The 21,787-nt window shown below is 45.8% G+C and overlaps 1 protein-coding gene and 1 long non-coding RNA gene across 3 annotated transcripts; both read right to left on the reverse strand.

The window, feature by feature from the left end:
- Window positions 1-1,641: 1,641 nt before the first annotated feature.
- On the reverse strand, window positions 1,642-5,938 carry HEBP1 (heme binding protein 1). Its single transcript, XM_064155073.1, has 4 exons — window positions 5,749-5,938; window positions 5,457-5,595; window positions 3,830-4,010; window positions 1,642-2,547 (listed from the first exon to the last, which is right to left on the reverse strand). The coding sequence occupies exons 1-4, from the start codon at window positions 5,824-5,826 to the stop codon at window positions 2,376-2,378; spliced, it is 570 nt and encodes a 189-aa protein (XP_064011143.1). The 5' UTR covers window positions 5,827-5,938; the 3' UTR covers window positions 1,642-2,375.
- A 4,257-nt stretch (window positions 5,939-10,195) lies between these two features.
- Window positions 10,196-19,979, reverse strand: LOC135181542 (uncharacterized). Of its 2 annotated transcripts, XR_010304912.1 has the most exons (5): window positions 19,857-19,979; window positions 17,001-17,168; window positions 13,577-13,714; window positions 13,042-13,171; window positions 10,196-11,318 (listed from the first exon to the last, which is right to left on the reverse strand). It is a non-coding gene; the product is annotated as an uncharacterized LOC135181542 (long non-coding RNA). The 2 variants fall into 2 exon arrangements; XR_010304913.1 differs by lacking the exon at window positions 17,001-17,168.
- Window positions 19,980-21,787: the final 1,808 nt, after the last annotated feature.

Genomic DNA, 21,787 nt, shown 5'->3' on the forward strand with positions numbered 1-21,787 from the left:
GTTCTGCTCCCTCTCTTCTCTGCCCTGATGAGACCTCATCTTGAATACTGTGTTCAATTTTGAGCTCCCCAGTTTAAGAGGGACAGGGATCTGCTGGAGAGAGTACAGCGGAGGGCTACGAGGATGATTAGGTGACAGGAGGGCATGGCTTATGAGGAGAGCCTGAGAGACCTGGGGCTGTTTAGTCTGGAAAAGAGAAGACTGAGAGGGGATTTGATAAATGATTATGAATATCTGAGGACTGGCCAGAGGGGGCAGGCTCTGCTCACTGCTCCCTGAGATAGGACAAGGAGCAATGGGTGTGAATTGCAGCAAAAGAGGTTCCACCTCAACACAAGGAGGAACTTCATTACTGTAAGAGTCACAGAGCATTGGAACAGGCTTCCCAGAGAGGTTGTGGAGTCTCCTTCTCTGGAGACTTTGAAGGCCTGTCTGGATGTGTTCCTCTGTGGTCTGTGTTAGATAGCATTGTCCTGCTCTGGCAGGGGGGTTGGACTCGATGATCTCCTTGGGTCCCTTCCAAGCCCTAACATCCTGTGCTCCTGTGATCCTCTGGTTTCACAGAGTGCATTTTGAGAAGTTTCAGGATTTTGACTGCTGCAGGATGTCCACCACCAGCAGCTAGAAAGGACTACATTCACGACCTACACCCAAGCTCAAAAATGAACCCGGGAACATATAAACCAGGCAGCACTCTGCCTCTCCATTCCTCACCCACACACTGACACGAGCAAGTCCCTTGGGATTTGAGGACAGCCTTAGAAGGGTTGTTTTAATATTTCAAAAATTCCTGCAAGAGCTTTTGTCTGCCATGGTTTTCTTTTTTAATTCCCATCCCCCTGTGCTCCAAGCACTAACTGCAGCTAATAGCTTTTCCCTGGTTTTGGTGGTTGTTTGTTCTTTCTTTAATTAAGTATCTGGGGTTTTTTACCCATCTTGACTAGCTGCACCTGCACAGAGGTGACTGAAACTCTTTCATGAGGTCCACAACAAAGCTCTGCTATGGCTCAGCAGGACAGAAAAGGAAAGCACATCAGACCCTCAGGGTTTTTTTCTTTAAGTGCTGATTTGTTCTCAGAAAGCAAGCACATGTCTAACAGCTCAACTGGCCAGAACCTGGGATGCCATCTGACAGATCCAGGGAGAAAATGGCTTTAGAAAAGGCCTGAACTTTGGGGCACTTAAGCATTAAACTAGCACACCTCTTCCAGTGGAGGTGATAAATTACACAGGCACCCTAGAATGGTTTGTGTGTATGTTCCCACTGTGGGCATCCTGCTGCCTCCCTGGCAGAGCTGACAGCTAAAATGCTGGTTTGATGCCTAACAGTTAAACATTGCCAGTCTTAATAAAACAAAATCCACCCTTACTCTGGTTTCTGAAAGGCTGATCATTATTTGACATAAACCCTTGTTTCCAAGAACAGCCAAGTTCTCCTCCTCCTTTCAAGAAGATAGGTGCTCTGAGTAGCCCTCCAGAGAGTGTTTTTTTTTTGGCCTATATCCACCCACAGTAGCCTCACCAGGGGCTCACCATTCTTCAAATACACCCCCTGTTCAAAAGGAATAGACACCTGCTTTCTTTCACAGGCTGTATGTTTCTAGTTCAATTAGATGACCACACACATTTCAGCATTGGCTCTTGTGTAAGCTAGCTTTAAAGAAAAGCTACACACAAGAAACAGGAAGGAAATTATCTTGGGGTCCAGCTGCTAGCTGAGATCAGGACACAGCACACTCCAAAATGTCTCGCCTCAAACAGAAGCAGAGCTGCAAACAGAAACCTGGATTTTCCTGTAAGTGACATTTCTCAGCCAGCTGACAGAAGCATTGCTCTCCTACACACTGTGAGTCAATGTAAAGGATGTCTATTTTCACTGTGCTGTGTTGGTAGCAATGCCCATGGTCCCCTTAAATTGCATTTGGAATGGCACAGATAAAAGCAGCATTTTACAGCTGCAGCAAGCTCAAGAAGCTAAAAAACATCCCTGTATGCAGTTTTGTCATGGTCCCTTGTCTGCCTCAGGTGAGACTAATGATCTGCCAACACTTGGATGCCACTCCTGTCAGGCACCAATCTTGCTAATTAAGTATTTTGACTGTCTCAGCATTGAACCCTGTGAGCATGAGGGGGATAAAAGCAAGCTATGGAGACATCATGAAAGTCTGTGTGATTGAGGACCTAGTCTGAAACAAAGGAGCTGGACTGTCAGGAGGCTCTGCAGCGTTCCTCATAAACGTTGGTCCATAAGATACCAAGTTGTGGAGGAACGGAATGCTTTGGCCTCTGCCAAATTATTAGTTTATTTTGAAGAGGACAAGAACACAGGGTGGGGGAGTTATCAGTGCAGGCCAGCACCATGGGAAGCCAGATGCTCACTCTTTCACAAACCAGACCTCATTGCGCCGCCCGTAAGGCTTCATGGGGGGATCGTAACCATTGCACAAGTAGAAATCTTTGCGGTACGCAGCTTCGCTCCCCAGAGCAGACCTCAGCTTGGCAGCATAGCTCACGTAATCCACCTCTTTGGCATAGCCACCAAACTGCCTGCAAAGAAACCAGACATGGATTGGTGCTGAGCAGTGCTGGCAAAACACAGAAAGAGAGGGAGAACAACATTACCCCACAATACGTTCAGCTGTGTAGTTTGGTCCAGATCCTGCCACCATGTACTCATGCAGGCACTGGTCTATCACTCTGTGGTAGATTAAGTCTTAAGGATTACACAGCCAGGGTGCAGTCAGCCATGACAGATGCCAAACAGCCCCTCCCCAAACAGTCCCATGCATGCCAATCAGCAGAATGGCCCTGCCCTTTGCATCAACCTCATATCAGAGGAACAGCTTGCTAGGACACAAGGCTATCTCCAAGTCTGCTCAGCCTGCAGTCCTTACACCAAATGCTGCCAACAACCAACTTCACTGTAGTGTGAATAACCATCTGCTGGAAGCCAGATCAGGAAGAGAAGCCAAACTCTAACTATCCCAAGGCAAACAGGAGGCAGGACCAGAGATATTACAATTATAGTCCACAATGCTATTTAAAAGGGGTGGACTGGAACTGCTCTGTTTTATGTTGCCCTCCCACCAACAGGAACTGTTTCCTCATCAGCTTGCACCTCACCACCCTGTCTCAGGGCCAAGGTTTGAGACAAAACAGCCTGCTCTTGCAGAAGTGGCTCACACCCGTAGCAAAGGTCAGGCAGCAGTCTCAGGGAGGAGCCAAAGAGTTGAGAATCAGCCCAAATACTTCAAGAAAGAAGGGACTGGAAGATCCAAGGGGTTAAAAAAAAGGCGAAGAGCTTATCACTTGTGATGCTAGTCTGAGTCCAGGCTGTCAGTCAACAAAGACATTCAAAGATGATTTGAAGGAATGCAACAATTGCTTGTTTCCACAATGGACTCTGATATGAGTCCATCTAAATGAGGCTTCAGTTGACATCTGTAGTTTGATGTGAACCACACCAAAGGGTGTCCTTGATGACTAAGAACCATCTAGATCCCAGGAAGTGAGCAAAACAAGTTTTCAGCCATTAGAAATCACTCAGTAACTTCATATCCACCCTCTCTCTGCTCTTCATCTCCCTAGGTGAAGCAAAAAACCTTTCAGGGCTAACCTCCGTGCTTGTTTTCCCACCCAAAAAAACCCAGTATTTCAAATAGCTGCAGCATGATCAATGGTAAGAAATGATAAAGCCACCTCTCTTTCCTTGAAAGACCTCTCCATCTCCTTCTACCACACCTACTCCTTGTCCAGCAAGTCATTTGGTAAAACCAGTACCATTCTTTAGAGCACACTAGGATTGGAAATGCCAGGATGCATTCCTTACGTGGAATAAATGGTCATCCCCTGTCTCTCTTCAATCTTAATGCTTTCATCGCTAGGACAAGGAGGATTGTCTTGGAATTGGCTCGGGATCCGCAGAGAGACCTTCACTTTCTGCTGAAAGGAGCCATCTTCAGCAGGAAAAACAGTGATGGAGACAGGAGCAGTCATGCCCATTCCAGCCCCTGAAAGAGCCACAAAGAAGTCTAGGTTCTCAGGAACTCACAGAATGAACAGAGCATTCACAAGAGCTAATTTTAGTTCAGGAAAACTCTTCACACTGAACTTCTTGTATAGGCAATCAAGAGTGGGGTTCTCTGAGCATACAGAACAGCTGCAACAGGCTTGCACCAAACTTCTCTTTCAACTGACTGCACAAGGAGTCTGGGATGTAAGGGCTTCTGGTGACCTCTGGATGGTTTTGTGGCTCTCAACCATATAGGTCATGCCACCAAGATGGTCTGCTCTTCTGAAAAACCAACTCTAACATAATGGGACCTATAATTCAGGCACATGTGAAACCACACCAGTATTTAAATTACCCTGTGCAATTAGTGGCAAGCCCATAGCCAATAATGGGTAACAGGAGCTTTCTCCTAAACCCTTCCAAATGCTTCCAGACATTTGACAAGTTACAGTAACCTAAAACTCAGAGCTGTTCATGGCTTTCAGCAGGGCTGTCCACCACTTCAGGAACAGCATCTTCTGCTCACTACTGCAAGGGGGTAATATGGCACTGCAGAACACTTTTTGCCTCTGTTCTTCATTCAGCAGTAGGGAATCATGAAATTTCAGGATCAGGCAGCCACAGAATCAGCTGGTATCACGCCATCTTTCTCACTTGTTTTGCTTTGACACCATACCTGCCTTTGTAGCACCCTTCCTCCTGAAGCAACAGTGATCATCATCCTTCCAAAACACTCTGCTGTGAATGCCATTTGCCCTGCATCTAACTCCTATTTCCACACAGATTAAAACAGTCCCTTTAGCAGATGCCTGAGAAAGGTGAGCACGCAAATGTACATGCCTCAGAATTATTCTGTTATGGACAACTACTGATGCATGCACTTTGGTAAATTGAGAATCAGAAGCAATCACCTGGAAGCACCATTATAAAACACTATGAAGCACCACTAAAATGCAAGCTCGTTGTTCGTAGCCCTTTGATGAGTACCAATTGCCAGAGCATATGATAAAGTATCAAAGTCATAAAACTCATTGCACTGCCTCCAAGGGCATGTCACAGAAGTAAAGCACCCCAGATACCCTGCATTACATCAGCTAGTGCTCGCCCAGGGAGCTGTGACAGATAATGTGCATGCCCGTCCTCACGTTATCCCCGCTGCAAGGTAACTCTCTGATGCTGAGACAAAACGGGTTTGGAGATCTTACTCTGAAACAGAGATGGGTTAAGACCAGACTCATAGCATGAGTTGGCTGGGCACATTTCATGACAAGTTTATCTTTCCCAGTGAGGGACTATGCCCATCACAGACTCCCAATGCCAGGAGCTGCAGGTCCCATAGGCCCATGGTGCTATTGCCTTCATCCATCGGGCTTTCGCCAAGCCTTCGCTAGCAGTGGTCAGCCACAAAGCGCTGCCAAGCTCACGGGGCGGGAACGTCTCTCACCCTTGTCATTGCTTCCTCCGACGTACTTGAGGAGCTTGACTGCCCCTTCCTTCGAAGCTTCATCGAACGGCTTCCCCACCACCTCCACCGCCGCAAACCGGCCGCCCTCGCACTCCCTCTCCTCGTAGCTGAGCTGCTCCTGGGGAAAGAGATGTGGATGGAGATGCTGCCAGCAGCCCGGACAGGCTGGGAGGAAGGCGGGTGAGGGTGACCCAGAGGTCTCCTGCTCCCTCTCGCAGCGCCTCACCCGGCCACTGGGGCACGGAGACCGCCTGCCCTCCTTGCCACCTACCTTCTCCCCCTTGCTCAGCACCCGGTAGGGCCATGCCTCCACCGTGCTCAGCAGGGAGTTCTTTATCATGCCCAGCATGGTGCCGCTCGGCTCGGACCCCGCTCGGCTCGGCCGCGCTTCCCTGTGTCGCGGTCGGCTCGGCTCGGCCGGGCCCGGCCGGGCACCGCCCCCAGGGAGCGCCCAAGGGCCGCCTGCGCCGCGGCGGCGGGGCCGGGGATGGGGCAGGCAGGGCCCGCGGGACGTGGGTCGGAGGGCGCCCGGACGCGGCGGGCTGGGGGAGCGGAAAGGCGGCCCCGGAGGTGAAGTAATGGAGGAGGGCGAGCAGTGTGGAGAGTAGTTATGAAGCGCGGGAGCAGATGGTGTCCGTCTGGAGGGGAGGAGGGCTGGAGAGGTGGAAGAGAAGGGAGGGAAGTGCTGACAGAAGCGTGTCCTGTGCAGCGCAGAGGGACAGGGCGCTCCTGGGGCTGCAGAAACCCGCACGGCTTGGTTGGGTTTCTTTAATAAACGGAACTAAAGGAGATCGCAGTCGTCGTCTTTTAAGACAGTGAATTCCAAGCAGGCCTCCGGGTGTCTCTGGATGGTGTAAGCTTTAAGTAGGGACTAAAGCTTTGAAGCCACCGATAATATTTGCTGTCCCTTCGCTGACCTCTGCCTGTGTTCACAGCTCACTTTTCAAACTCCAGCCAGGCCTATTCCAAAAATATGTGTAAAATATCACAATGGAGCTTAGCTGGCTTAATGTAACTGGATCTGTTTATCTGCACGCAGGACTTGAGGTGCTTCATGATCACAAGAGAGTTTCAGTTGTATAAGCCATGTCAAATGACAGGCGCTGCCTGGAGAGAGTGCCCTGCCCAGGGTCGTTTAAGAGGGTGGTGGAGGCAGGAATTGAATACCATGGGGCAGCCACGGATCAGACAGAGGCACCTCGAAGTGCTTGCTCAGCTCCACTCCTGCCTCATTTTATATAGAATCAAAGAATTGCCTGCCTGGAAAAGACCTTAAGATCATTTAGCCCAACCATAACCTAACATCTCCCCATACCCAACTGTTAGACCATGTCTCAAAGCACCTCATCCAAGTGTTTTTTAAACTCTTCCAGTGGTGATGACTCCATCACCTCCTTGGGCAGCCTGTTCCAGGGCCTGGTGACCCTTTTGGTGAAGAAATCTTTGCTAAAACCCAATTTAAACCTCCACTGGTGTAATCTGAGGTCATTTCCTCTTGTCCTGTCATTTATCACCTGAATGGAGAGGCCAGATCCTACCTCATTGCGACCTCCTTTCAGGTAATTGTGATGAGGTGTCCCCTCAGCATCCTCCAGTCTAAACACCCCCAGTTCCCTCAGCTGCTCCTCATGTGACTTATGCTCAAGACCCCTCACCAGCCTGTTTGCCCTTTTCTGGACATCCTCCAACACAAAAATGTCCTTCTTTTATTGAGGAGTGCAAAACTGCACACAGTGTTCAAGGTACATCCTCACCAGTGCCTAGTACAGGGGTAAGATCACTTTCCTGGTCCTGCTTGCCACACTATTACATAGAATCATAGAATCAACCAGGTTGGAAGAGACCTCCAAGATCAGCCAGTCCAACCTAGCACCCAGCCCTGGCCAGTCAACCAGACCATGGCACTAAGTGCCTCATCCAGTCTTGTCTTGAACTCCTCCAGGGACGGTGACTCCATCACCTCCCTGGGCAGCCCATTCCAATGCCAATCACTCTCTCTGCCAACAACTTCCTCCTAACATCCAGCCTAGACCTCCCCTGGCACAGCTTGAGGCTGTGTCCCCTTGTTCTGTTGCTGGTTGCCAGGCAGAAGAGACCAAGCCCTACCTGTCTACAGCCTCCCTTCAGGTAGTTGTAGACAGCAATGAGGTCACCCCTGAGTCTCCTCCAGGCTGCACACCCCCAGCTCCCTCAGCCTCTCCTCACAGGGCTGTGTTCCAGGCCTCTCACCAGCTTCATTGCCTTTCTCTGGACACTTTCCAGTACCTCAACATCTCTCTTGAACTGAGTGGCACAGAACTGGACGCAGATTTATGATACAAGACAGGATGCTGTGTGTATTCCAGACAGAAGGTGAGTGGTACCAAATCAGGCTGACACAGAACTTTATCCTATACTCTCAAAGAGAAAAAAAAAATAAAATGATGGAAGAAATGTGAAATTAGAGCATTTCCATCTGGACAGATGCAAAGGCAAAGAAGTTAAAGCTACTGGCGATGATCATCTGATCAAACAGGCCATGGAGCAGCGCTGGACTCTGACATGGACTTCGACAGAGCAAAAGGCAAGGGCTGCTATCAGTGGTGACAAGGCCACAGATCTAGTAATTTATTAACCACGAGTATTATTTGGTTTATTTAGCATCAGGCAATAATTGCAGAATTGTGATATACATGGTGTGTGGCAGCTTGTTCTCTTTTAGAACAAGCAGTGAGTGTCTGTGTTGAGCTGAAGAGCTGTGCCAAAAACCCAGCATCTTGCATACATCAGTGTAGGAATACATAGACAAGGTCAGACCAGAGGTCTGTCCTGCCCAGTCCTCTGGCAGAAGCTGGTGGTGGACATCTAGGCAAAAAGAAAAGCACACAGTGGTCTGGTCTGGCCTTCCACCTCCAGTCACCTCCCTCCCTGTGACTCAGGGACTTGTTGCCTTCCTGTTTCAAGTAGTCCTCAGATGATTTTGTAAAACTTCAGGTTGCCTGGTAAAATGATTATGTCTAAAATATGAACATGAAAAGTGACATTTAATGTTATATTCTTCTTCCAAATGGGCCAAAGTGACCAGCAGTCCCCAAGCACAATGTGTAAAGCATCTCTTTGGATTAACCAGCAGGCCATGCAAGCAGGCAGCTGATGCTACAGCACAGCCTAGTAGCTCTGAATGCAGACTAACAAGGAGGAGGGAGGCCTTTTCTCCTGTTATTCCTTGTAATTTAGGTAAATATATTCTGGGAATCAAAATACTCTGCATTTCCTGACAAATTCTAGTGCCAGCTTCACCAAAGGGACAACTCTCCCTTTCCTCAGCCTCTTCACAATCCTGATTTTGCCCCCTTTTCTAGCTAAGCAGTGTTTCCAATTCTCGAGCAAAAGCCAAGGAGAGACTTTCCAACTTAGAGTTTTGTTATTTTCTGAAAGCTTGATCTCAGAGAATTTACATCTGAGAAATATTTGTCAGATTGTCTCATACACTCCTCATATCTCTGCCACTCAACTCCCAGGTCGCAGACAAAATGCTGACTGTGTTACTTCTTCTGGTTCATTCTGAAAGTTTTCATATGAGAGTAGTTTTTTCATTTCTCCTCTGGAGGGTATTGTAGCATCACTAAACTTCTTCCCATAAACTCAGGCCTTGGGAATCCTTAAATAACAAGTCTGAATCCTCACTGTTTATGACTGGAGAGAGTTCACAAAACAACTGTCATGCCAGCCTCCCCCACAACCATTTAAACATAATCCATTCTCTATTTTTGTTCTCATAAATTGTTTCATCCAGACCTTTAAGAATGTAGTTTATTTTCCTCTCTGACTCTCCTGCCTAAGCCTCAACAGATTTCAGGTATTCAGTTGACTGTGCTGCTGGATGGAAATCTCTTTACTGTATTTACCCTTAGAGACCTCAGGAGCAAGCCCACTCTATCTATCCTCTGTTCAGTCCAGAATTTGATTTCTGCACAATTTTTATCATGAGTTTTATTGTCAAGAGGTCACAGGCAAAGAAAAGCTGAAGGCAAGGTATTCTTGGTACTCCCTGAGGCACCAGAGTCCTTGGGCTGAATAGTTATTCTTTTTCTACAGATATTAATTGTGCTAAAGGATATTGGGAAATGCCAGAGGTCAATGCTTGCATGTAGAGAAGATACTCTGCAAATTAGACACCAATTAGACACCTGCATCAGGAACTGTGTGGCCAGTAGGACGAGGGAGGTTATTCTTCCTCTGTACTCAGCACTGGTCAGGCCACACCTTGAGTACTGTGTCCAGTTCTGGGCCCCTCAATTCAAGAGAGATGTTGAGGTGCTGGAATGTGTCCAGAGAAGGGCAACAAAGCTGGTGAGGGGCCTGGAGCACAAACCCTATGAGGAGAGGCTGAGGGAGCCGGGGGTGTGCAGCCTGCAGAAGAGGAGGCTCAGGGCAGAGCTCATTGCTGTCTACAACTACCTGAAGGGAAGCTGTAGCCAGGTGGGGTTGGTCTCTTCTGCCTGGCAACCAGCAACAGAACAAGGGGACACAGCCTCAAGCTGTGCCAGGGGCGGTCTAGGCTGGATGTTAGGAGGAAGTTGTTGGCAGAGAGAGTGATTGGCATTGGAATGGGCTGCCCAGGGAGGTGGTGGAGTCACTGTCCCTGGAGGTGTTCAAGAGAAGACTGGATGAGGCACTTAGTGCCATGGTCTAGGTGACTGGCCAGGTCTGGGTGCTAGGTTGGACTGGCTGATCTTGGAGGTCTCTTCCAACCTGGTTGATTCTATGATTCTATGAACTGAATTACTGTCTGTGGGTTTGGGAACTGCACTGTTTCTGAAGCCATTCTGGAAAAGCCTTCTAGACACTTCTCTGTGCCATTAGATATCTCAGCAGTTTTGAAAAAGCATCCTTTGGTTTCCAAGTGTCTTTCAGAGCATCTGGGCATTCTGAAGGTGTCAGTTGAATAACACAGTTCTGAGTGTCCAGTTCCAGGTAGCTAAAAAAATACTTTCCCCCCACACCTTTTTTTTTTTTCCTAGAAGATGAATATTCAGATTTGGCCCCTAGAATCTGACATAACTTCAACCTTGCAAGACGAGGCACAGACCAAAGCTATCCAACTCCACCCACCCTCTGGACATGCAAACAGGGCATTCTTTGCAGTGAGGGAAAATAGGTTAAAGCTGTATTTTAAAACACAGCTTTCTCTCACTGTCTCTGCCTAGCTGGAAGTGTCAAGTACTAATCTCTCTTTCTGCATTCATCAGGCATTCAGCACTTTTGAAGATCCAAATCCCTAGCTGTTTCAGATGGAGTGCTGTAAAAATAGGGCAGAGAGAGATATGCACCTGATCTTTGTAGAAAGAGCGCCTTCAGGTAAGCAGAGAGAATGACTGTGTAGCCTAAAGGTATTCACAGTCAAGCAAACTGAGCTTGGCAGAACAGCCATCATTAAAGAACCGGGGCAGATTTCACCTACAGACCTAGGTCTGAAAGGCAAAAACAAAATGCAGAAGTTGTGATCTTCTTAGCAAAGCTAACTTGTATGAGCTCTACTTTATTCTCTCTAGCAGTGTCCCATTGAGAAAAGCTTGAGCAGATGAAAAAAAAAACAACCAAATATTCCCCCCTTTTTTTGTTCTTTTGGTAGAGAATTAACTCCTCTGAGGTCTCCTGCGAGCATACAGCCTCCTCCTATGCACTGGAAGCCTCCGTAGCTGAGTATTTCCACGCCTCTGGCTCTGTAGAGCATTCAGTCGGATGGGGAGGACAGTTCTGTTGATGACATTGAGACGTTCATTCAGTTCTTCTAGCCTTTTCCTTATTGACTGGACTTCCCTCACAAGATTGTCCACAGCTGCAGAGACAGGGCGCAGGCTACAGAAAGAGTCATAGAGGAGAATAACTCAGTGTGGGAAGTGTTTCCGAGCATGCTTACTATGGCCTTGTGTTTCCTGGTGGGTAAGGGATCCTTCATGAGGAAAGAGTTGCAAGCAACCATTCATAGATGCTTCCAAAGCCACCCTGCCCCTTGGGTGGTGGGATTTTATCTGAGATGCCCCCAGCTGAGCCAAGAAAACCAGGAGCTGAAGGACCATCATGGGTAACATGGTCTTTTCATTGCTACCAAAGCACACCTGGCTTAGTGCTGAATAATGATTGGTTTATGAGGTTCCACAAGGGCTTCACAGCACTTCTGCTTTAATGGTGGAGTGGAAAACCATCCCATTCAGCTAGAACCAGCATGGATAGAGAAGACAGCAGTAATATGTGGGAACACCTACGAGGACTTCCCAGTGAAGTGCAGGCTCCTGCATGTCCCCCAGGTCACCCCAGGATGTGCCTCTGCTTAAGCAGAAGGAAAAGAGACATGTTTTTTACATCAGGATTTGGCAAGATGAGGGCTGCACTGATGCACCAGTGTGCTTGGGGCTGACCATGTCCCTTCCTTTGGAGAGCATTCTCTTAGTTTCCCTTTGGGTATTACAAAGCTCTGATGCTCATTCTAATCTCACCTGATGTTAATTAGTATTAATTACCCTGAGTGTTAACTAGAAGCAGGCATGAAGGCTCAACCAGTGATTCTCATGGGTTAATGTCAGTCCTTAACATTGCTACTGGACCAATGCATGTTTGCCATTAAACTCTTAATTCAAAACCATACACAGGAAACATGGCTGAATAATCTCATTACATCTCCCTGGTCTAAAGTTAGAGTATTAGCCTTAATAATATTAGACACCAATGAATGTCAGCACTGGCAGTGTGCTAATAACAGCCACCACGCAGCCAGGGGGAAATCCACCTGATGCCAAAGATTAACCTATGTAATCTATCAACTGTATCCTCCTGAAACCCTAATTTGTACAGATACTGTGTGATCTTCTGACCAGTTCCATTTTATTCTTCTAGACTTTGCTTTCAAACAAATTACATTTTAAAATGTTAGGTTCAATGCCTAAAGGCTGAAAAGCTGAATTATGGAAGAGAACCATTTGTTTTATAAACAGCTCTGATTTAAGTGATATTTGGGTTCTAGTAAGTCCCACTGTTCCCTTCTCCTCTCTCTCCCCTTCATTGCTTTCCCAACTCTGCTTCTGGAAATATAGAACTGAAGTACATTTTGTGAGTGTAGCCAACCATTAATATTTTCTGCAGTGCAAGTTAGGAAGTGTGATGACAGGGACTAGTGAATAGTTTTCTGATATCTGTGTGTTTGAGACTGACATAAAAAAAATCATCACAGGCCAGATCAGCTTCATCTCCCTGCCCTGTGGCCAAGTCAGTCTCTGGATTTGTAACACAATTCATCTTTCCAGTCTGTTCTCACAAGAGGAAGGTGCCAAGGACATCCTACATTTTCTTTAGGATAATTCTGGTGACACAGTCAGTGCAAATGTGAATGTTTCACAACAAATGTTCAGCAGAATATTCAAATTACTAGTGATTAATGCTGCTATCACAACAGATCCCCAGACAGCAGGGTTCATCTCCCCACAATCTGAGTAATCTGAAAGCTGGTCTTAAAAAAAGATGAATCCTGCTCAAGAAAGGGCACCCAGGAAAGGACTGGATCCCACCTCCAGAGAAAGGGAATTACCTGGAGAACTCAGGCAGTAAAGTGCTTGGGTTGTTCAGCAGTGTGTGCTTCATTTGCCAGAAGATGCTATTTCCCCATTTCTCAAGGGTTTGAGTAATGCTGTTAATGCCTTCTATGTTGACCTTGTCAGCTAGGTTAGCAGGACATCCATGGAAGAGAGGGAAACAAATGTGACAGAGCAAGAAAACATGAGCTAGTGATCTGAGTTGGATTACCCTCCCCATCAGTCAAACTGAGTCTCAGTGAAATGCCAAATATTAAACATGCAGAGGATCTAAATTAAAAAGCAGATAACCTTCCCTCACAGTGTCATTCTCACCCTCTAGGTGCCCAAGCATTCTGCTGACCCTGGATAGCCCGGATGATTATTTCTAAACCCACTTTTCTCGCTAAATATCTCAGCAGCTATCCAGGAATCAAGACAAAGCATTCATGAATGGGCATTGTTTGCTTCATCCCAAGGGAAAAATAGGTGAATATTCAGCTCTGAGTTATTGAACACCTCCCAGGCTGACCCACCACTACCATCACCTACCACCTTCTCTGTAGTCCCACTTCTGATGATGGCCCAGAAAGTCCTCCTGGGATTCAGTGCAGGGCAAGAATATGAAGAAGAGGAAAAGGAGAAGAGTCATCCCCATGGCTTTTTGTAGGATCTTGACCTCCCCCTATTCTGTGAAGACAAAAAAATCTTGCTAAGTGCTTTATTTCTCTCTTTTCTATGTTTCTCCACCTCCCACCTGTCACTTCAATAACAAATTTCTCTCTGAAGATGTATTTCTTTAAACTGTTCAGGTTTCTCAGCCTAGCTTTTATAGAATCACAGAGACTTCTTTTCCACAAGTACAATCTCCTTACTTTGTGGGTTTGCTTTATTCTGGGTTGTTTGTGGGTTTGTTTTATTCTGGGTTGGGTTTTTTTGTTGTTTTTTTTTTTTTGGGGGGGGGGTGGGATTGTTTGTTTTGGTTTTGTTTTTTTTAAGCCATTGAATTGTACCTTTGAGAGATGTTTCAACTACTGGCAGCAGCCAGGAAAGTAACTCTGCTTCATATGTAGCCAAGTGGAGATAGCACCTTCTAGCTATAAATGTTCTGTCAATGTCAGGAGGAGGTTCTACAAGGTGCAGAAATAGCTGCATCTTCACTTTGCAATTAGGGAAAGCAAGGTACAAAGCAGTGAAGCAATTCATCAAGGATGTCATAGAAGTCAGAATAAAGACTTGTTCTTTTGGATCTGATTCATTAGCTAGTGGAAGTAACTGAGATGCTACCCAGTGATCATAGAATCATAGAATCAACCAGGTTGGAAGAGACCTCCAAGATCATCCAGTCCAACCCATCCCCCAGCCCTAGCCAGTCAACTAGACTGTGGCACTAAGTGCCTCATCCAGGCCTCTCTTGAACACCACCAGGGACGGTGCCTCCACCACCTCCCCAGGCAGCCCACTCCAATGGGAAATCCCCCCATTTACTGTATCCACCTTGTCCTGGGTGTCAGTTCCTCCTGAGCACATCTACAGAGTAGGTAAGACAGGTATATGAACTGCTGTGAGCATTTTTACATAAGCTCCTTGTCTTCTTTCAAATTTGCCATCATTCCCAAGCCAATGGAAGTCAACACTAACCTGCAGGCCCTCCTGAACAAGTGCTGCCTCTAAATGTAAGAGGATAGATCAATCTCTCCACAGTTTACTCATGCTAATTTGTTATTCTGTCTTAATTAAGTAGCCTCTCTCTGTTGAATCTGATTTTTTTTTTTTTTAATGTCATGAACAGCTGTTCTGGTAGAAACTGGCTGAAATATCAATTATGCACATATTGCACATGGCAGACATTAAAAATGCATTGCCAAATTCATGAGGTTTAGTGATGACTTCAGTCATCTGTAGTCACAGTGATGGAGGGAGTCATGAAAGCAGGGACTCAGAAAATCCAAATTACTCCCCTGTTCAGCTCCATGTATCAAAAGTCAGAAGACCTCACTGCAAAATATGGGACATTAAATTGCTTTTTGAGTCTTGTCTAGCCCACATCTCCTAACCATCTGTGAAGAATTCATCCACCTCAAAACCTACTGGGAGCTGTAGCAGATAGAGCAGTACCTAAATAAACCCTTTTACTTTGAGCCTTTCTTACATTCAATCACTAGTGTATCTTAATTGCAACTGCATTTATTTTCCCATCTATTCAAATTAGCAGTATGAATATAGCCATACTGATGGGAAATGTCATGGTACTTTAAAAAGACTACTTTCCACCTGTCAGGATGTACTTTGCACTCAATATTCTTCTAATTGCAGTATTCGTTTAGAAGAGGAAAAAAAATGACTTTCTTCCTATCTCATGCATGCACACACCTCTTGTTCCTCCTAACTCAGAGCTGCCAAAGTGAAAATCCCTAAGGAGCTTTGATGGGATCACCAAGGCACGTAATGAAAAGGTCTTCATGGACCGTCTCGAAACTATTTGCACTGACACCACAGCTCTTCTGGCCCTCTGCTTCTCCAGATAAATTAAATGCTTCAGTCTTTAGAGGGAGCTTCTTGCTTTCTTTCCCCCTCCCTCCACTCCCTTATTTATTTTCTTTCTTTCTTTCTTTCTTTCTTTCTTTCTTTCTTTCTTTCTTCTTTCTTTCTTTCTTTCTTTCTTTCTTTCTTTCTTTCTTTCTTTCTTTCTTTCTTTCTTTCTTTCTTTCTTTCTTTCTTTCTTTCTTTCTTTCTTTCTTTCTTTCTTTCTTTCTTTCTTCCTTCCTTCCTTCCTTCCTTCCTTCCTTCCTTCCTTCCTTCCTTCCTTCCTTCCTTCTTTTCCCCCTTTTCCCCCTTTTCCCCCTTTTCCCCCTTTTCCCCCTTTTCCCCCTTTCCCTTTTATTTTCCCTCTTTCTTTCCCTCTTTTCCTCTTTCTTTCCTTGCTTTCCCTTTTTCTTTCCCTCTTTGTCTTTCTTTCTTTCTTTCTTTCTTTCTTTCTTTCTTTCTTTCTTTCTTTCTTTCTTTCTTTCTTTCTTTCTTTCTTTCTGTCTTTCTTTCTTTCTTTCTTTCCCCCTTTCCCCCTTTCCCCCCTTTTCCCCCTTTCCCCCTTTCCCTTTTATTTTCCCTCTTTCTTTCCCTCTTTTCCTCTTTCTTTCCTTCCTTTCCCTTTTTCTTTCCCTCTTTGTCTGTCTTCCTTTCTTCCTTTCTTCCTTTCTTCCTTTCCCCCTTTCCCCCTTTCCCCTTTTCCCCCTTTTCCCCCTTTCCCCCTTTCCCTTTTATTTTCCCTCTTTCTTTCCCTCTTTTCCTCTTTCATTCCTTCCTTTCCCTTTTTCTTTCCCTTTCTTTCTTTCTTTCTTTCTTTCTTTCTTTCTTTCTTTCTTTCTTTCTTTCTTTCTTTCTTTCTTTCTTTCTTTCTTTCTTTCTTTCTTTCTTTCTTTCTTTCTTTCTTTCTTTCCTTCCTTCCTTCCTTCCTTCCTTCCTTCCTTCCTTCCTTCCTTCCTTCCTTCCTTCCTTCCTTCCTTCCTTCCTTCTTTCTTAATGACTATCCACTGCACATGCCTTTTTAATCTCCCCCAGTGGGAAGATGCCAACATCTCTAATTGCAAATTACTTGTAAATGCTTGCAGCATCAAGGAAGCAGTGTGGCTTCCCAGCTCATTTTAAAACTTCCTGAAAAGGCTGTCCATTCCTTACTCTTTCCACCTCCCATCTGTTTCAGTATCCCAGGGCTGGGGCACTTTGATCTTTCTGTATTTGTTAAAAGAAGGGTGGTGATAAATTCCACCTACATCTGCTACTGAAAATCCACCCTGCTTGACCTCAAGCTTTTAAATGAATCATAAGACCCACAGGCTCTATTTGTAGGACCCCTCACAGATCAGTTTCTTTGTAGCTTTGCGTTCTGCATTCCTGAGAGCCTACTGTAATTTATTATCAAAGTAAGCATTGAGTTAGAATCTTCTTTGAAATAGATTCCCATATCTCACACACTTACACAGAAACTGAGCAATCCTCCTTCTCTTAGGTTGAATTGTAGAAGGCAAATGGGTAGTCACTAGCAAGCAGCAAAAGTTTGCAGAGTGATCTGTAGGATGTAGGAACCAGATCCCAAGCCCATTGCAAATGTGTTTTCAGATCTGCTGCAGGGTTGCACTGGAAAATACTGTCAGGGTAGAACACAGATTGACAAGCAAAGAAAACTATCTCACATCCTTGGATGAAAGCTCTGTCCTAAATCCAAAGAATAACAATAACAACATAGTAGCTTTGTTGTTGTTACTGTTAATTACAATAATATGGCATGCTCTCTGCCACAAAATTACAGCATGTTCTGCCTTTGGAGCAGAGTAGGCTCAGTGATTCACTGGATAGTCCCTTCATCTGCAAGCAATGACATATTTATCTCATTATTGCACAACAGGGTTTTTTCCCCTTCTTTTAACCTCTCAATACCTTGCTCTGATGCAATAAAAGATCTCTGCTAGCTCAATATCCCAAGCACAGCCTTGCTGAGATTGGCAGTATTGCTATCCAAGCCCAAAAACCTGCCCCAAAGCAAAGGAGTGCTGCCAGGATTTGAGTTCCCATCTCTGTCCCTCTCTTGTTCACCCTTTCTGTTTGTTGGTGCTCTGCTATGCTCCGTTTCTAGCTCGCATCCCTCCTTACATGCAGCAGGGAACAACAACAGAGCACTGGGATTTCACTAGTACCTGCCTCAGACACACCGAGGCCAAACGTGGTAAGCGACTGCTCGTGGGATGTGCTGCCTGCTAGGATATGGGGGAACTGCGTAGGTTATCCTTTCCCAGTGCCAAACACTGCTTCATTTCAGAGTACCTTCTCTTCCTTAAAGCCTGAGGTGCACACTCTGTTCCCATTGCAGACATGTGAGTCGTTGCATTGTAATTCAAAGCTTGCCTGCCCCTTGTCAATCAAGAGGGCTTGAAACCTTACCCTGCACCTCTTACTGCTCTAAACACATACACTCTCCTCATGCATGCATGAGAATTCTGGTGTGTTAGCTCAAGCCCAGGCTTGCTTTGAAAGAAGGATTTTGTTGATTAGAGTTAGCAGTCACTGTAGTGATACCTAAAATGAAGTGGGTTTTCTGCAGTAGTGGACTGCAAGTAAATTAGCTTTGAGGTTTTCATTTGAGACCTGCTCTCCTTGCAATTTCCCCAGGTTCCTTCTGAGCTGCTTTCAAACTAAAGCCAAAGAGTGATACTGAGCTTGAGTTATGTGCAGAGAAATAAAACGTGCTTTTAAATGATTCAGGGAGTTTGATCTCAGATTTGATCTCATAAATGCATAAAATGTAGCTCTCACTCCAATGGACATTTAAACATCAAAGCGAGTTTAAGATTCTCAATTTGTAAAGGATCTTAATAGATAATGAAGATATATTTTGCAGACTGGTAGAATTTATCTATCTTTATTTCTATATGCAATATTTTAAGACTATTTTAAGGTTATATTGCTTACACACAGCAAATGGAAATGTTCTGGTTCGTATATAAAGGCAAAGAAGGTTTAGGTGCTATAAACCAAACAGTTTCACATTCAAGAAAACCCCCACAGAGTATCTGCACACCATTTCTCACTTAATGCCAGTTCTGCCAGAGCTTCCAAGTGAGGATCCTGAAAAGACTCAGATTTTAGAGGAGAAAGCTGCCAAGACTGCAAGTCCAGAACAATCAAAGTATTTGCAAGCTCTGCTTGTGAAGCGGATGGCATTTGTTAGCTTGCCAAGGGGGGGGGGAAAGAAATAAATCAGGGTAGTACAAACATTAGCATATGTTTGTAGTATTATGTAATGGTGGAAAGATCACCAAAAATGCCAGAAGCAATTAAAAGAGTTGAGTCCTACAGTATTAACCCTGTTGCTGTGGTGCAGTTAGAATATCACCTGTTTCAAAAGTCCTTGTTTAAAATCCACCACAGTGGATTTTTGGAGTGTATATTTGTGTGGCTATTATGCTCTATGTTGGTGTGTCTGCACACCCAGCTTTAGGTTATGTAAGAGTAGCAACTTTCTTACTTTTTCAAGCTTGGCAACCTATTTAATAGTTAAGTATTTGCAAAGATTCACAGATTGCTAGAACGGTTTGGCTTGGAAGCGACCTTGAAGGTCACTTAGTTCCACTCCCACCCTGGCATTGGCAGGGACACCCTCTGCTAGACCATTACTGTCAACTAAGAGTTACACTGCTCCTTTTATACCTGGATGTTGAGTGAAAATAAGGAGCACTTTAGTCCCTCAAACAGCCTGACCATTCTGCTAATCAAAGGGATCTGATTGACAGCCCAATGATGGACAGCTAGGTTGCTGCTGTGGCCAGCAAGCAGGCATAGTGATGCTACAGAAATAAAGAGTCATCCAGGTGCAAAGCACACATCTCCTGCACATCACAGGATTCCTGAAGTCCTGTTCGTTTTAAGGAGGTAATATCTACCTTTTGCCTCTTCTCCAGGTGTACCTGGCTGCACATCTTTTTTCAGGATAGATCTTATTTCCATTTCTCATTTAGAGTTTGGTGATCCTTCTGAGAAGGCACCCTGGATAGGCACCTGCAGACTTTGCACTTTCCATGTCTGTCTGTCTGCCTAGCTCTTCTGTTCTCCCTCGGTTTTTCACTCTGGACTCTCCTTTTCTCTGGAAATCTAGGTAGCAATCCTCCAACCTGTAAGTCCATACCAGTCTGCACGCATTCTCTCTGCTGGCTCTTCCCACGTGTACCTTTAGAGTTCTTCAATGCAACAAGCCCTTTCCAAAGTGCATGGATGTGCCTCGTCCAGAGGACTGAAAAAACATTCCTGGGAAAGAAGGCAGAGAATTGCATACAAGTGTTACCTGTGGTCTTGAGGAGAGTCCTTCTGTTACGAGGCTTCCAAATCTGTGCCTCCCTCTCTTCCTCACCACCCCTCTGCATTTCAGCTTGCAGTGAGTGACGTGTCTCTCTTCCTTTCCCCGTTTTCCATGTTTCCACAGTCTTTCCGTGGAGCCTCCTCCTGCTGTACCTCTCCTATCCCTCCCTCCCACTCCTGCAATCTAACCATCATCTCTCCCCACACATGGGAGCCTTATGGGAAGGAAAGTCTGGGCAATGGAGCCCCTCTCAAAAGCAGCTCCATTTGCAAGGACACCCGATTCTCTTTGCCCCCAGTTCTTTTGGGCAGCTCTCAACCACTGACTCTCCAGCACAGCTGTATGACTTCTCTTACTAGTCACAGTTTCCACTATGCAGTGCTTCTCTCTGGCTGCTTGAACCCTCTGGCCATCCAGCCATGAATTTGTTCACCACGCTGTTTCTGCCTTTTAACAGACATGCCAATTAATTCCCTGCTGATTAGTTCATTCCTGATGCACTCTGCCAAATCTATTTCTGGTGGAATAAACAAGGAGGGATGAATCGGCTGCAGTGTTGTTTGTTGTTTTTTTTCCCCCTATGTCTCCTTCCTCCAGGTCCTTTCCTGCCAAATTAAACAAGTTCAGATCTGGTCAGCACTTGATAAAGAGATTTCCAAGGAAACTCAAGGTGCTAAAATGGTGATTTTTCTGAAGTGTGAGGTGAACCTCTGATTCTGGTCCCGTGTCCGTGTCAGGCTGACACTTTGCTGTGGTTTGAGAGGATGTGTAGCCACCATGGCCCCAAGCTGCACAATTGCTGCACGCTCAGGCTCATGACTAGACCCATGGCACTGCTTGTTAGTGCTTTGGCCAAATCTGCATTCTTCCTGATATTACTTCTCCAGTATCAGCTGGCTCCTCTCTGTTTCCTGACCAGTCTATTCCTATTTAACTCCATTTTCCACATCCAAAGCATCTTCACTCAACAGTGAGAAATATGATGCCTTTCTCACAGTGTCAAGGTCCCGCTGCTCAGAGTAAAAGCGAGCACCCCAAAGCAAGGAGCCAGGGGTTAAATGCAAGTGTTGCAAACACAGTGTTACAATTACAACATTGGTGGTGCTGGTTTAACCCTAGGTGAAGAGCCCTGCGGCAGGAAAGCTGAGTAGCATCCTCCTGAGCACGGTTCATCAACATCAGCCCGCGCTGCGATTTAGTCAGCCACTTAAATCCACTCGAGAGAGGTCCAACCAGGACTAGGCTGAGGGGTTTCTGCTTCTCTGATACTAGAAGCATGTGATTTTGTCTGCTCCAGCTCTCTCAATCCCTCTGGCCCTGTGGCAGGGGAATTTCTGAGAAGCCTGCCTTGTTTGTGGAGCGTTGCCACTGAAACAGCAGGACCTGCATTTGTAAAGTTATAAAACATCAGTTTTTAAAAGCAGTCCCCCATAGCCATGCTCAACACAGGCCAGCCTCCGGAGGAACTGGAGAACTGGTTTGGGTTTTGTTTGGTTTTGGTTTTTTTTTTCAGGGCTCCAGCAAGCAAACAAAATGTCCAGGCAACAAGCAAATAACCCAAACAATCATCAGCTTCCAGCTGTTCCCCATTCAGCGCCTGGCAAACACAATCCTACTGATGTAACTCCCTGCGAAAAGGAAATGAAGTGCTGATGGTCGGTGCGGAATGGGGACGCTGGGTGGGGGAATGCTCTGATCAAGAAGCCCTCCTGGCTGGGCAAACCTGATGGGAAAACTCGCACAGGTGCAGCAATGCTCGCCTAAAAACCTGCTCCAAATCCAACTTGTGCTAGTGAAGGGTTGCAGTAGGTGCTCGATGCCCTGGTCCTGTGCTGGCAACCGCAGTACAGCTCTCAGCAAGCAGGAGTGTGTATGGCAAACACTCCCCATTCCCTGTGCCTCCTCGGGAACTAGTG

Source organism: Pogoniulus pusillus, chromosome 15 (genome assembly GCF_015220805.1).
Source record: "Pogoniulus pusillus isolate bPogPus1 chromosome 15, bPogPus1.pri, whole genome shotgun sequence".
Classification (NCBI taxonomy): Eukaryota; Metazoa; Chordata; class Aves; order Piciformes; family Lybiidae; genus Pogoniulus; species Pogoniulus pusillus.